Source organism: Verticillium dahliae, genomic scaffold (assembly GCF_000150675.1).
Source record: "Verticillium dahliae VdLs.17 supercont1.2 genomic scaffold, whole genome shotgun sequence".
Classification (NCBI taxonomy): domain Eukaryota; kingdom Fungi; phylum Ascomycota; class Sordariomycetes; order Glomerellales; family Plectosphaerellaceae; genus Verticillium; species Verticillium dahliae.
The window spans coordinates 1,049,069-1,062,837 of record NW_009276916.1 but is presented as its reverse complement, the minus strand read 5'-3'; the positions used below and the strand labels follow the sequence as shown (position 1 = coordinate 1,062,837).

Sequence of the window (13,769 nt, the reverse complement as noted above, 5' to 3'; positions counted from 1 at the left end):
ACCACCCCTCACTCCCCTCTCGCCCCCCCCCCCCACCCCCCCTCTCTCTTTCTTCCCCCCTCCTCTCACACTCCCCCCTCCCTTTCCCCCCACCGGCGCTCCCCACCCTCCCCCCCTCTCCCCTCCCCCCCCCCACCCCCCCCCCCCCCCCCCCCCCCCCTCCCCCCCCCCCCCCCACCCCCCCCCCCCCCTTCCACCTCTACCTCCCCTTCCCCCTCTTCCCCTCTCCCCTCCCCGCCCCCCCCCCCCCCCCGCGTCCCTCCTCCCCCGCCCCCCCCCCCCCCCCCGTGGATCACCAGCCTCGCTCCTCCACCTGGCCGCCGTTCCCCGCCAAACCTGGGCACGGGCTGGGCGCCCCAGAACTTGTAGCTGGCCATGTCCTTGACGTTCTTGCCGCTCGACGCCAGACCCGTCATGATGTCCTGCAGGTTGAGCTTTTGCAGCGCGGCAGCCTGCTGCTCGGGCGTCGACCCGGCACCGGCAGCCGAGCCGAGCTCCTGAGCGAGCGCAGGGTTCAGAGACATGAGCTCCTGGACCTGCTGCGGGGTCAGACCGCCGATGGCCTTCTTGATGTCCTGCTCGGGGTCGGCGGACGAAGACTTGTTCCCGGTGAGGGCATCCTTGATCTTCTTGCGCTTCGATTTCTTCTTCTTCTTGCTCGCGCTCGCGCTGGCGCCGGCCTCGGCCGCGGGGGTCTCGTCTTCGGCAGCGTCGTCGTCGTCGTCCGACTCGACCTCGGGCTGCTTGGCCTTGGCGTCGGCGATGGTCTCGAGAGCCTCGTCGGCCTCGTGGGTCGCGGGGTCGACGGGCTTGGACTCCTGGGCGGGCATCGTGGCTTGTCGGGAGGGCGGGGATCGGGGTCCCGCGATTTTTTTTTTCTTCTTCTTCTTCGTCCTGGGTGGCTTGGAGGGGGAAGTGGTCTTGCCAAAGGATCGATTCCGTCCCAGCACATGCACTTATTGGTTTTGTTGCAGTTGCGTTGGTGGGGGACACCGATTCACCCGCGCGCCGACGTGGAGCTGACGTGCGGCCATGGCGGGGCTCGTCTGGCGGGGCAACATTTGAACACTTGGCACTGGGCCCAAGGTCGCTAGGTACCTCGCTGTTCACCACCACACCAACTGTCACATGCCTGTCGTCTGCACACCATGTACCTCAAGTGATCTCAAAAGAATGATTGCGTCTACGTACGTCTACGTACGTCTACTTCTTGACTCCTGTACACGGAACAAATTTATGCCTCAATCAAGGTTCTTCCCTGGATATACTGTACCTCCCAAGTCAAAGCACCTCATGACTGCGAGGGCGACTGGCGCAGAGCCCATAATGTCATTATGACCTGCACCCTCTGTTAGCCTTGCCGTAAGCCGACTTGGACTTGGACCATACGCGTCTCACCTCCATACGGGAAGAGCTCCTGCCGAATGATAATGTTCGGCTCAGCCTTGACCGTTGTGACAAAGGCATCCTGTCGAGTGCGCACCGTCCTCTCATCTTTCCACGAGGCGAACAGATCCGGGTCAAGTTCACCCTTGGCAGTCGCATTCGCCGCGACGCGAAACAGCCGGTTGCTTTCCTCGGGAGGAATATCAGCATCGTCGGCGGCAGCGATGATGATCAGGCGCAACCTCGTCTTGGCCAAATGCACCAGACGCTCCAGACGCGCGACGGTGTGCCACTTTTCCCAGATGACGTTCCTCTCCACCCAGTCCAGCAGCCACGGCCACGCGTTGAGGGGTCCCAAGAGATGTAGGACGCCAGCGGCGCGGTAGCCGCGCAGCATCTTGGGGAGCGAGCTGAAGCCAGCAACGAGCACGACACCGGCAAACTCGACGCCTTCGGAGGCATAGCGCTCGGCGACGCCGCTGGCTACTGCCGTGCCGAGGCTCTGTCCGAGGATGACGATGCGGTCGGCAGAGATCCCCGCAACGTTGATGACCCAATCGATCAGGGTAGCCGCATCCTGGATGAGACCGGGTTCAGAGGGTGCACCCGTTGAATGGCCGAAGCCTCTGTAGTCGATCGTCAGAACGTGATAGGACGAGGTGTCTGTGAGTGTGTGGTAGCTGTCTGGCCTGTGGCCCTGGGCGATGTCACCTGCATTCTGGGTTTGTCAGTCGGTCTGGCCGTGAGATGCAACGATTTGGGTTCATACGCCGTGAACTAGAAACTGTCAGTACTCGTCTGTGTTGCATGCTCAGAGTTACCCACGATAGACAACAACGCGAGCTTTGGGGTCCTCTTTGAGCACGCGGAAAGACTCTGTGGCGGTGATGTCTTCGGACACACCCGGCTTTTGCGTCGACAAAGCCTCCTCGTTTTGGAGATAGAGCGGAAGAGGGGCAATGTGCCACGCATACAGTTCCACCTCATCGGGAGTCTTGAGAAAGAAAGGCGTTACTTGTCCAGCTTTCAAGGTTGCTCTCGTTAGCCAAGTGTTCTCCAAGCCGGGGAGTGGAGACCGTGGGCACGGCACTCACTGGCGAACCCGAAAAGCTCGGGTTCGTTTATGTCACGGAACCACAATGTGTTGATTTTGTGTGCATACAATGCGCTGTGGAGGATGAGGTATGAGCGTCGCTTCCCTTCGGATTCAGTCTCGGGAGATGGGGGCCCTCACTGTCGTTGTACGGAAGGTATCGTTGCCAAGCCGAGCAAGGTAATGTAGAGTATGAGCGGCGCAATGACGGCCCAGACGGCTGTTCGCAGGATGGGTGCCAGTGGGGCCATTGTAAGCTTTTTTCTATTTATCTTAAAAGTCAAATGCACATCGTGAAGAGTTGAAGCAGCTGTTGAAGCGAAGGAAATGGGGGATGCCTGGATATCCGCAGCACGCATGTCATGTCAGTTCCAAGTGTGGCTTGGGCATGCAGGTAACGGATTGTGCTTATTATTGTGGTTATTCGCTTAACCGCATTTGTGCTCGCAAGCAAAAGGTTGCCTCGACTTATATTAACATTCGTCGATGGGACTTTGGCAAGTAGGTATCTCCGACTGGTATACAAATTTACGAGGACTGCCTACTCGGGTTCAATATGCAGATGGTTGACTTTTGCGTCGCTCGCAGATCGGACTGGTGGCGTGAATACAATTCGTTGGCACACCTCGGTGGCCATCGACGTCGGATCTAACTTTGGTGACAGACACGGTACCTAGAGAGGTAGGTCCTACTTACTATGCGAGACCATTGTTGTGCTGTGGCAGTAAGTACCGACTGGTAGTGGACCGCAGGGACCATGTTGCGGCTCAGTCTCCAGACGGGTACCAGCCGCAACCCAACGACGTCAGAAGGAACCAGGTCGGCAGCAGCAGCTAGCTCAGTCGCTTGTCGAACAGTGAGGACGTGTCCAGATGCGAATGCAATCACCATCATCTCCTCTACCGATTCTTCTGGCCTGGCAGCCTGATGACCGACGGAATAATTTCCAATCGAAATCCTCTCACGCAGACCTGTCGTCTCGTGCCAGCCACTCACTTCGATCCTGATGAACAGAGTCTAAGCCCCGTTCGAGGAGCTCCAGTGTGTGGGTGCTCAACCGAGGCCAATCAGAAGGGTTGATTCAGAACGCGCCAGAGCGGTGCCAGCAGCGACAGCCGCAGGAACCTCTGACCCGCCTGGCACCAAGTAGCACAGCAGCACCAGTACGGGACTGCAGTCGAGTCCCTTGCCGTGGATTTTGCTTCTTAGGTACATATGGCTAGCCCCCATCTTCCTCGACTCTACCTACACCACTACATCCACTGCACCTTTCACCCCCCCCGCCGCCAATTCCTCTTCCATTTACTGCGTGCAGTCGTCGACTGTCCACACCGTGAATGATGAAGACGCCATCCTCAGCATACTCATAGCAGAGATCCCCCATTCGACGTCATGGAAAGGAAGAGGAAGCTACCCGCGCGAGCTGCGGCACGCGTCGACCACATCGCGAAGAAGCGAACATCCACACCACCAGACCGACTCTCGCCCTACTCGAACGCGCCGACGCCTCCACCGCAGTCGCCTCTGACGGCTGAAGTCCCCCAACTGCAGTTACCGAGATCAGTCCAGCCGGGCAAGCCTCTGCCTACGGTCGAGCAGGCTCAGCCAGACGACCTCACGCTGCGCGACTACCAGTATATATACAAGAGAGGTATGACACCGACGTTCAGCACTCTGTCTGACCGCTATCAAAAAGCCGCAGCTGACGTGGGGGAAAATTACAGCGGCGTATTAGCAGAATCTCTCACTCGATCGCGACAACGATGGATTGCCGAGGGCATCTTTGAGAAGTACTGGACCAAGCCGACGAAGAAGAAGGGCGTCGTCATTGAGGAGCCCAATAACCCTCCCAAAGACAGCATGTCCAAGCTCGGACAGGTCACCATCACCATCGAGCCGCATGTCTTCGAAGCCACCATGTGGGCGATCAAAGACCCCAAGCCCCCGCCTGTCGCCCCGACCACGCAAGCAACATTTCGACCCATCATGCAATATGGACCTCCCAATGGAGCCATGCCTCCTCCACCCCCACCTCCCAAGTCTGAATCATCGCCCTCCATCACGCCCGTCCCCGATGCAAAGTCGACTCCACCTCCCGCGAGCCCAGTAACGTCCTTGCCGGCCTCCCAGGCCGTGCAACCGAGGCCGCAGCCCGCTTCGGGCGAGACAGTCGCGGCTACGGGGCCCCCTCGCAGCGTGGAACTGGCCGCAGCTCCAGCTCCAGCTCCGGCTCCGGCTCCAGCTCAGGCTACGACTCCGGCTCATGCTCCTGCTCAATCTCAAGGACCCGCCCTGGCCCCAGCACCGGCACCTGTCCCCAGTGCAGCACCGTCATATCCGCCCACCAACAGCATGTCGCCAGCGCCCAGACCCAGTGCTCCTGCTACTCTCACGCCGACCACGCCATCGGCCTCGGCAGCTGTTCCAGCTCCATACGGGGGTACAGCAGCGACGGCCAATGCGCCGTCCAGACCCTCAAGCACAACACCAACCCAGGGAGGCAGCAAGCCGCCGCCGACGCCCAAGACGCCTGGCACAGATCCTATCATCATGACACTGGCTGAGAAGGCGTCAGAGGACCCACATCTGCGCGACCTCATGAAGCGCGTCGCGGCAGGGGAGGCCAAGCAGGATGAGCTCACAAACTTTCAGCGGATTATCGACCAGATCACAGCCGAGTACAAGAAGAAAGGCGGCCAGCAAGGACCATCGGCTGATCGGTTGATTGTTGACGGCAAGACTGTCAAATACTTTGCGGATGAGGTCCGCACTATCCTCGACATAGTGCTAGCAACCAATCCGCAACAGAAGTCGCATGAGCTGCTGCCGCCTCCCGGCAGTGATCCTCTGGTTGTGGCTCTAGTGAAGAAAGCACTGGATGATGCGAAAACACGAACCATGATTCGAAGAATCGCCGACAATCAACCTGGCTTCACCGATACGACTGACCTCAAAGCCATTCTGGACAAGTTACATAAAGCCTTGCAGGCTGCACCGCCGCCGCAGATTCAGCCGCGGCAAATCCAATCTCCACAACCCACGCCTTCAACGAACGGTCAGCTCCAAAAGGCGGCGCCAGCGTCCGGGTCAGTCACTCACCCGCCTCAGCAGGCGCTGCGCTCCAAAGGACCGCCGCCCCCGTCCAAACCCGACGTTTCGGGCATAGCTCTCGAATTCGCCGGTGGTAACGGAGACAGGTATCTGTTCCCCAAGTTTAGCATTCTGGAGTACCTGCCAGGGGGCCAACAGGTCATCGCGTCGTTCTTGATTGTGCGCAAGGGCAGCCAGCTGGAATATGGTGGCGATGCGAAGCTGGACTACTATCAACCGGTCACGATCCGTCTATTTACCCAGACGGGCCGCCAGCTGGACCATCTTCATCGGGTTGTCGCGCCCCCCGAAGAAGTAAAGAGGTACATGGTCGATGTCATGGACAACATGACGCGTGCGGAATACGTCTTGCTCGCCATGCGCCTTCCTCGAGGCGAACCTCCCGCGGACAAAGACCAAGGTGGTCGGGAGGCCACATTAACCAATGGCAATGGACCCGAGGTCGTCGAACCAGTTTTACCCCCGGTACCCGCTGTCTCTGCTGGGCCCAAAAAGCCCCCTATTTTATGGAAGGGTAAAGCCAAAGCATTCATGGACCAGTTTCCGGCAAAGGAGATCTATCAGCAATTCTTAGCCCGAAAGAGGCAAGGGTTCCGCGAGCGAGTCGACGAAGGCTACAAGCCATATCGATGGGGCTGTGAGCTTCTGAACATCAGCGAAGACGAGATGCTAGAGTACGATACAATGGTGGAGAAATTGGCGGCGAAACAGAGTGAAGAAGTTTGACGCTGTCTACACACGACAGAATAAGGAACAGACCGAGTTGTGGCGCATGGAGCTTGTGTTGTCGGACTCGACAAGCTGTCGACTGCCGAGTATTGTATGAATACTGAAGAATCGGGACTGATTGCATCGCAAGGCAGGGAATGGGGCGCGAGTTATGGGATCTGGCTTTGTTTTTATGTTTCGTTATGGTATAGCAGGAAGGTGGGGGTTGTTAGGCGATTGTCCTCGGGACAACTCGTTGGCGATTGATTTTTTTGGCGTTGCAAAGGACGATTCCAGTTTTATGTGGCCCTCTGAACAGAACGTTGCGGTGTCCTCAAGTGACAATGTGCGATGAGAGATCAACAGCCCTTGGAGGTGGCCTGCGACAGGTGTATGATGACCCCCAACACTAATGCGTCCTACCACCGTGGCTGGATATCCCAAGCGTCACCTGCCACAGCTTCACGGGGGTATCTCAATCCTCCTGTAGGCGGCCCAACACCTCGACAACCTCGATGTACAATGTCTGCAGCCCGAGATCGTCATCACGACCGTCACCAATCTTCGCCTGGTGCGCATCAAAGCTACCAGTCAGACACTTCACAGCCGCTTCTCGATAGACCGTGCCCATCAGATGCCCGAGCCATGCCTTTGACTTGTCGACCAAGACGTCGCGGAACGCCTCAGCCGCCATACCATCCTTGTACAGCTTCCACGCAGGTCGCCAAAGTCCAATCTCCAAGAGCACGACGCCGAGGCTGTACACGTCAAAGCTGCGTCGGTAGCCCTCGTTGGGACTCCCCTGCGCCGAGGGGTGTCGATAGACGTTGAAGCGTGCGCTCTGCTCCGGCTTCTCCGAGGACTCGTCGACGGCGTCCGGGCGCGAGAAGTCGAATCCCACCAGATACGGGGTTGTCCACCGAGGACGCCCGTTCCGATCCAGGGGGAACAGGACGTTCTGGCTCCGAATGCTCTTGTGCAGCCACGACACGGCGTGGAGGATGGAGATCGACAGCGCAAGGCCGTAGCTCGCCTGGTGCCGCTCCTCCAGCGTCGGCAGGTTCTCCGGCGTCGGCTGGTCGAGCAGCGCCTTGAGCGAGACCATCGGCTTGCCGTCTGGCGCTGGTGCGGGTGTTGCTGCTGCTGCGCTGGCGAGCGGCAGCCGGAAGACGAAGCCGAAGGCGCTGCGCTCGACGTCGTCGAAGAAGCCGAGGCACTTCAGCGTCAGGAGCTCGTCGGGCTTCGTGTCCGTGTGCAGGAGCTGGGCAATGTTCGAGATGCGCCCGTGGAGCTCGATGCCCTTCTGGCCCATCCAGCTGGCGTCGTACCGTTTCCACTCGATGAGAATCGGTTCGCCGCCGTCGAGGACGCCGAAGCTGCGGAAGCCTGCCGAGACCTCGTCGTGGGCTCCGACCTGCACGCGTGACGTCTTGATGGACAGGCTGGATGTTACTGGCCGGTGCGAGAATTGGTGCACGCGGTTCTCGAGGTCGAGGTTCAGTTGCTTTCCGAATTGACGGAGGCCGAGGGTGCTCTGCGTTGTTTTATTTGATGACACGATTTGAGCGTCAATCTGGCTGTCTTGGAGGTCCTCCACGGCTAGGATGACCTGGGATGCTTCGCTGTTGGGCGTCATGGGCGGCAACAAGCGATACAGGCCCGCGAGGAGGGAATCCAGCTGGTCAAGAGCCCTCTCGCTCTCGGCAGCCTTATCGTGGACCCAGTTGAGGGACTCCAAGGCTGCCGCGGCCCCCGTCTTGCCATGTTGCGCCGAGGAAGTCAACCGCAGCGGCTCCAGAGACTCCAGGAGCCTTCTCACAGCATGCAGAGTCTCCGTCACGGCGACCTCGTGCTGTCTGATCCAGCGCTGCCTGCGGCGAAAGCCAGAACGGCCGCTGCTCTCGGCTGGTGCAGAGAGCCAGTCGCGCTCCCATTGCTGCAGGAGGGCATGTTGAAGAACAAGCTTGGCGCGCAGCAGGCCCAGGTGGCCGTCGAGTTCGCGCAGCGACCGCCACAGCTTGTACAGCCTGGAGCAGGCAGACATGACGTCCAGTATGCCGCTGAATGCGCCGATCCCGAGCCCTGCGGCTCCCAGCTGAAAACCTACTTTGTCATAGTCGACCGCCATGTTACCTTGTGGAAAAGAGGTCACTTTTGTGAAGGAAGGATACGATCATGCTCACGATGCAGTTAGTACGTAGACGCTAAGCGCCCAGTAATGAAGCACGGCCAATAAAGCTGGAGGCGGACTATCTACTCTATCACAAGGCGGTCCGGTCCGCATCCGCAGGGGTCGTGTCTGGGAGGATCAGCATCCTTCAAGCCCCATTCACGCAGCGTCAGCTCCAGCTTACGCAGCCTGGTCTGGAGGCAAACGAACGCAATAGAATGGAGCGCAACTCCGAGCCGGACCTCTTTTCGAGGAACACACACCGGACGTGGCCATCAAACTTGCTGCAACGTGTTCCGACATAGATCCTAGCGTGTTATCATGGAGTGGTCAACTTCAATGCCGACGTTTCGGCGCGAAGCATCCAGCAATCCACGAGATAGTTGCACAGAACGCAGCTCAAACAACGAAACATTTGAAGCCCTGTCAGAAAGCTCAAGATGCCCTCATTTTGCGGGATTTCTTGGCGTTTGTTTAGCAAAAGACAATTTGCTCGGCCTGCACCCTTTCATCAGCAATACCCTTCCCGACTTTGAGGATGTCACCCTTGGTGGTGGCTCCTTTGAAGTGCGCCAGGTCTCGACATCATCTTTTCCTACAGGCTTAGCCACGGACTTGCTCAAAAGTCGTGACTTCGTGGTGGTGAAACATCCTCGGGCAACACCGAACAGCCATGGACAGAGCACGTACCATTTTGCCGATATAGCGACTGAGCTCCAGGTTTTGCGACATGCTCCAATCAAAGTACACGACAATGTCATCGATTTCATGGGCGTCATGTATCATTACACGGGCGATGAGACCCAGGACGGAAATCGAATCGTCCCCGCTCTGGTGCTCGAATATGCCGCCTACGGCAACCTGAAGGAGTTCCAAATCTCAGGACACGCAAACACATTTCAAGATCAGATCAAAGTTGCTCTAGATGCCGCCAGCGGCATTCAGGCACTCCATCGAGTGGGCATGATCCACGGAGATGTCAAACCCTCCAACCTTCTCGTCTGCAAGAACGAGAGCCGGGGCTTTGTGGTCAAGCTCGCAGACTTTGGATTTTCCCTTTCTGTTGATGATGGCAGGTTCGTCGGCCACACGCAGATGTACTGCGCGCCAGAGTCATACGATGGAAATTTTGAACGCCAGTACCTGAAACAACTCGACGTGTACAGCTTTGGACTTACTTTCCTCGCCATTCTCGAGAGCGGTGGCACATTTTACGATAATCTGCCCACTCAGGATCTAGACATCAACGTCAGGAAAATGAAAACCGCTGATCTCATGTGCACCACCATGCCCATGCGAGTTTTGAAAGGCTCTCGACATGAAGGGCGTCCCTTGGCCATTGTTTGCAAGATACTCAACACGTGTCTGCAAAAGTCTCCCGCCGCTAGATTCCAAGACATGGACCGTATCATTCTGCTTCTTCGTCTGGCTCAGCATGTCTCTGTTGGAGAGAACTCGCATATCTCTTTCAACGATACGACGGCCGCACAGGCTGCCGAGATCATCAAAGTCATTGGAGGCGACAATCGCCCTGGCGCTACGCAAGTTCCGCCAGCGCTGCAACAAGGCTACCCGCAATGCCTGGAGTACATCCAGCTCGCAATTAATGGGCTTCCTAGGCAGCAGCCGGCGCAGCTTATGCAAGCCGAAGCCAAAACACTGAGAGATCAGGCTGCTCGGCTTGCGCAAATGACTCTCTGGATGCATGGCTTCATGATGAACACCCAGGAAAGGCCTCTGGGAGACATGTTACGTCAGATCATGGAGAAGCGAGTCATTGCAGACCTCTTCGAAGCTGTCGGCACACCCGAAAACAGGTCCGACGTCGTTGACTTTGATACATGCAAGGCCTTGAGGTTCCTTTCTGACTTGGTGGGACTTTTACCTGAGCCATATGTTGCCGGGTGGTCGGATGAATTCTCAGAAGTAGAACAATTGAGGTACATCCTTTGACTGGCATACCATATGTACCTTCAACCTAACATTTCATCAGGTCGCAATATGAAGCCAAAGAGAAATTGATTCTCAGCCGTTATTTGGATTTCATCCCGGATGTAGGTTCTTTCTGAACGCTCTTGAAAGCAATATGCTACTTCGACTGACCCGGAACCTACAGCTCGCAGCGTCGTACGCCACGATCGAAAAGATGCCTTGGATCGTCCAGACCGAGGCTACGAGAAGCCTTCAGGAAATCTTGGCTCTTTTTTCTGATGCCAGGATTAAATCATCTGCCGCTTTCAATCTCGCAATCGCGTACACACAAGGCACTGGAGTGGAATGGGATCTCGAGACAGCAAAAAAGTATTTATTCCAAGCTGGAATGTTTGGTTCTGAGGAAGCCCAGACTCTTTACATTAACATCTTTGCCTCTAACGGGACAAATTTGGCACTTCCAGAGCCAGCCGTCTGGCGTAGCTGGCTGGAGGCATCAGCTGAAAAGGGGAATCGCAAAGCACTCAAAGCCCTCGAACATGTGTCGCCGTTTTCAATACCGAGACTCAGAAGCAGCTCTCAGCGGAGACAGCTTGAAGAGACAGGACTAGTCCTTGACAAATGGACCCCGCCAGAAACTCCTATCAACAAGGAATTGCTGACGACATCGGGTCCCCAGGTTCTCTTCTGGGCCATCACCGAGGACCGACCCGATGCCGTTGCTCTCGTCATCAGAGAGATCCCAGCTTGCACTGAGACCCAGACAGAGCCTAAAGGGGATTTCCCTTTGTTGACAGCTTGTAGGCTGGGGCGAACTACCATAGCAAAAAGCTTGCTCGATGCCCAAAAGAGTGCTGGCCTTGCCGATAACTTTGGAGTTACACCCCTGCATTGGCTGTTTCGGTTTCCAGCAGCGGAAATGTTCGACATTGCCTTTGCACTTTGTGAGAAGGGAGCTGATCTCCACGCGGTTGCGGCCTCGCTCCTACCCACGCAGTATGATACGCAGGTCAATGAGTCAACCGAACCTCCCAGCTGGACTCCTTTGCACTGGGCTATCTGGTCGAACAGCTTGGCTGCTGTCGAGACGCTGCTCACACTCGGTGCGAACCCCATCTTCAGCAAGGAGTCCAAGGCGGGCGAGGCACGATGTCAATCACCCCTGGATCTGGCATGTCGACTTTGTCACTCAACAATAATCGACCGACTCGTGATGGAGCCTTCGGTGGTTGAGGAACTTCGCACAGCAAGGTCCATGATTATCGACCACCCTTTGAAGTCGCGACCCCTTTTGTATCCGCTACAAGGCGCCTCTCGCTGGACCAGACTTCTCTCCAGCGGCGTTGGCTTTGTTCAGGAGATTCATAGGACGATCACCTCCTTGGTCTCTCATGGAGCGCCCACGGATGCCGTGCTCGAGCTTGGCGAGTTCAAGGTCCCTGCTGTATTCGCGGTTGCCGAGCATCAGTGTTTCGCAGAGGTCATGATCGCCGGATTGGAAAACGGCTTTGCGAAGGAAATTGACGTCTTCCCGCAGAAGGACAAGCGGCACAACGCTCTGCTGATGGCGATAAACCACCGAGACCAGGCCATGGTTCGCGCTCTGCTGACAGCTGGCGCCAGTACAACTGTCGAGGACGCACATGGGCTGGGGCCTCTGGAGCGTGCTGCAAAGGAATCTGATGATGTCTTCTTCGTGCGCAGCATTCTCGAGACTGGCGTCTCCGCAGACCCGCCTGACGTATCTAGAATCAGTGCTTTTGAAACGGCCGTGTATACCGGCAACTTCAATGTGGCGCGCTTTCTATTCGATGCCGGAGCCGCGAGAGACCGGGTCAACATGTCCGGACGTACCTTGCTTGGAGAAATGATCCTCATGCACACCCGCAATGCGCTGGAGAGGATCAAGTTCCTCCTCAGCCTGCCTGATCGCGAAGGTCAGGATGGGTTCATCGTTAAGCACAGCACCAGCCGTCCCATTTCCGCATTGCGCTTTGCTGTGCTCCAATGCAAGGAAGCCGACCCCACGTCACAGTATGCTGATATCACTGACGTGATGGTTGCGCACCTCCTCGAGAAGTATGATTCGAAGAATTACTTTGACAGCACCGATGGCGAGGGCCACATGTCAGCCCTCACGGCAGCCGTGGGCTTGGGCAACCACCGCGTCGTCAAGCGGCTCCTAGAAAAAGGGGCTGATCCGAAAATTGTGGATGACAAGGGGCGCACCGCCATGTCGCTTGTGCAGTACAGATACACGTATCCCGAGACCGTGGGCCTCTTGACTGAACGCAAAGTGGCAGATTTAGACAGCGGCACTGCAGAGAGGCTTTGCAGGAGGATCAACCAGAACACATCCGAACTTGTGGGTGTCCTAGTTTCGTATGGTGCCTTTGGGGATGACATGTCGACACCAGAGTGGTATCAAGGTGAGAAGGGTTACAAGTGTACGCATTGCGTTATGGAGGCGCTGCGCAGCAAGGTTGGCGATAGCAACGATTGATCTTGAAGGATGTAGAAACTAACCCCCAAGGCCTGGGCCAAGCTTGAAACTTCAAGCCTTACCATAATGCCATGCTTGCTCTCCGACCTCGCGTCGTGATTACCTTAACAAGAGACACAGTCTACGGCGGGTACACGACTTGGACACCTCCCTCACACCTTCAGCTAGCGCCCGCATTTGCAAGGCATGCTTGAATTTAGGATTTTTTAACACCTCGCCTTGCCTGTAGAATAGAACCTTGCATTGCGGCACATCCAAACCTAAGTGCCGTTACTGCAGCCCTAGAACGAGGCTCGAGGGCTGCAGACGAACTGCATCCAGCCGAAGTAGCGTGCCTATTGCAAGTCAACCTTCGCTAGCCATGTATCCTCTGCAGCGTCCACACCCTGTATCGGGAGCTATGTTAGGCTAACGTCGGTTTTCAAGCGACTGACAGAATCTCTACGCCTTCTTGAGCTCTCTTCAGTTTCAGCGCGTAGCTTGAACTGGAAAAGACGTCGTGACAGACGTCCTCCACTGCTTTCACCTTTTACATAACAGCAAAAGAGAACGAGAACCGACTGATGATGCATGAAAGCTTTGGCGCCCCGTCCGAATCATGATATCGGGGCGCCATCGGGAAGCCTTCCTTGAGGTGGCGATCGCCTGCTTACTCCTTCGGTCTCGACTTTGAGATGTCTGACGATGGCGCTCAGCAGGGCCACCATCGGAAAACGCCATACATCGTAGCATCCATCCGAGCACTACCCGATGACCAAGAAGGCAGTCTCGCCGGAAGATTAAAGGCCAGCCAGCCTCATCATCAATGTCTTGATTCTTTAGCAACACATTCACTCTCTTCGACTATCCACTCGTTCTTGACCAGG

At 56.8% G+C, this 13,769-nt stretch overlaps 5 protein-coding genes across 5 annotated transcripts in view; 2 read left to right on the top strand and 3 right to left on the bottom strand.

Annotated features, from left to right (window-relative positions):
• Positions 1–830, bottom strand: part of VDAG_01160 (glycylpeptide N-tetradecanoyltransferase) — a gene marked incomplete at both ends in the record, with an annotated part of 2,187 nt that extends 1,357 nt beyond the window's left edge. Inside the window, one exon of the mRNA XM_009650046.1 lies at positions 337–830. Within this exon, the coding sequence (XP_009648341.1) occupies positions 337–830 (494 nt within the window). The remainder of the gene's footprint in view (positions 1–336) is intronic.
• Positions 831–1,203: 373 nt separating this feature from the next.
• On the bottom strand, positions 1,204–2,730 carry VDAG_01159 (uncharacterized protein; the record flags this gene model as incomplete). The annotated part of the gene is made up of 6 exons (XM_009650045.1): positions 1,204–1,217; positions 1,274–1,339; positions 1,399–2,097; positions 2,212–2,409; positions 2,481–2,554; positions 2,621–2,730. The coding sequence occupies 6 exons, from the start codon at positions 2,728–2,730 to the stop codon at positions 1,204–1,206; spliced, it is 1,161 nt and encodes a 386-aa protein (XP_009648340.1).
• Positions 2,731–3,871: 1,141 nt separating this feature from the next.
• Positions 3,872–6,316, top strand: VDAG_01158 (uncharacterized protein; the record flags this gene model as incomplete). The annotated part of the gene is made up of 1 exon (XM_009650044.1): positions 3,872–6,316. One exon carries the CDS (start codon positions 3,872–3,874, stop codon positions 6,314–6,316), a length of 2,445 nt encoding a protein of 814 aa, XP_009648339.1.
• A 457-nt stretch (positions 6,317–6,773) lies between these two features.
• On the bottom strand, positions 6,774–8,426 carry VDAG_01157 (uncharacterized protein; the record flags this gene model as incomplete). The annotated part of the gene is made up of 1 exon (XM_009650043.1): positions 6,774–8,426. One exon carries the CDS (start codon positions 8,424–8,426, stop codon positions 6,774–6,776), a length of 1,653 nt encoding a protein of 550 aa, XP_009648338.1.
• Positions 8,427–8,789: 363 nt separating this feature from the next.
• Positions 8,790–12,903, top strand: VDAG_01156 (uncharacterized protein; the record flags this gene model as incomplete). Its single annotated transcript, XM_009650042.1, has 4 exons — positions 8,790–8,797; positions 8,984–10,408; positions 10,462–10,522; positions 10,585–12,903. 4 exons carry the CDS (start codon positions 8,790–8,792, stop codon positions 12,901–12,903), a joined length of 3,813 nt encoding a protein of 1,270 aa, XP_009648337.1.
• Positions 12,904–13,769: the final 866 nt, after the last annotated feature.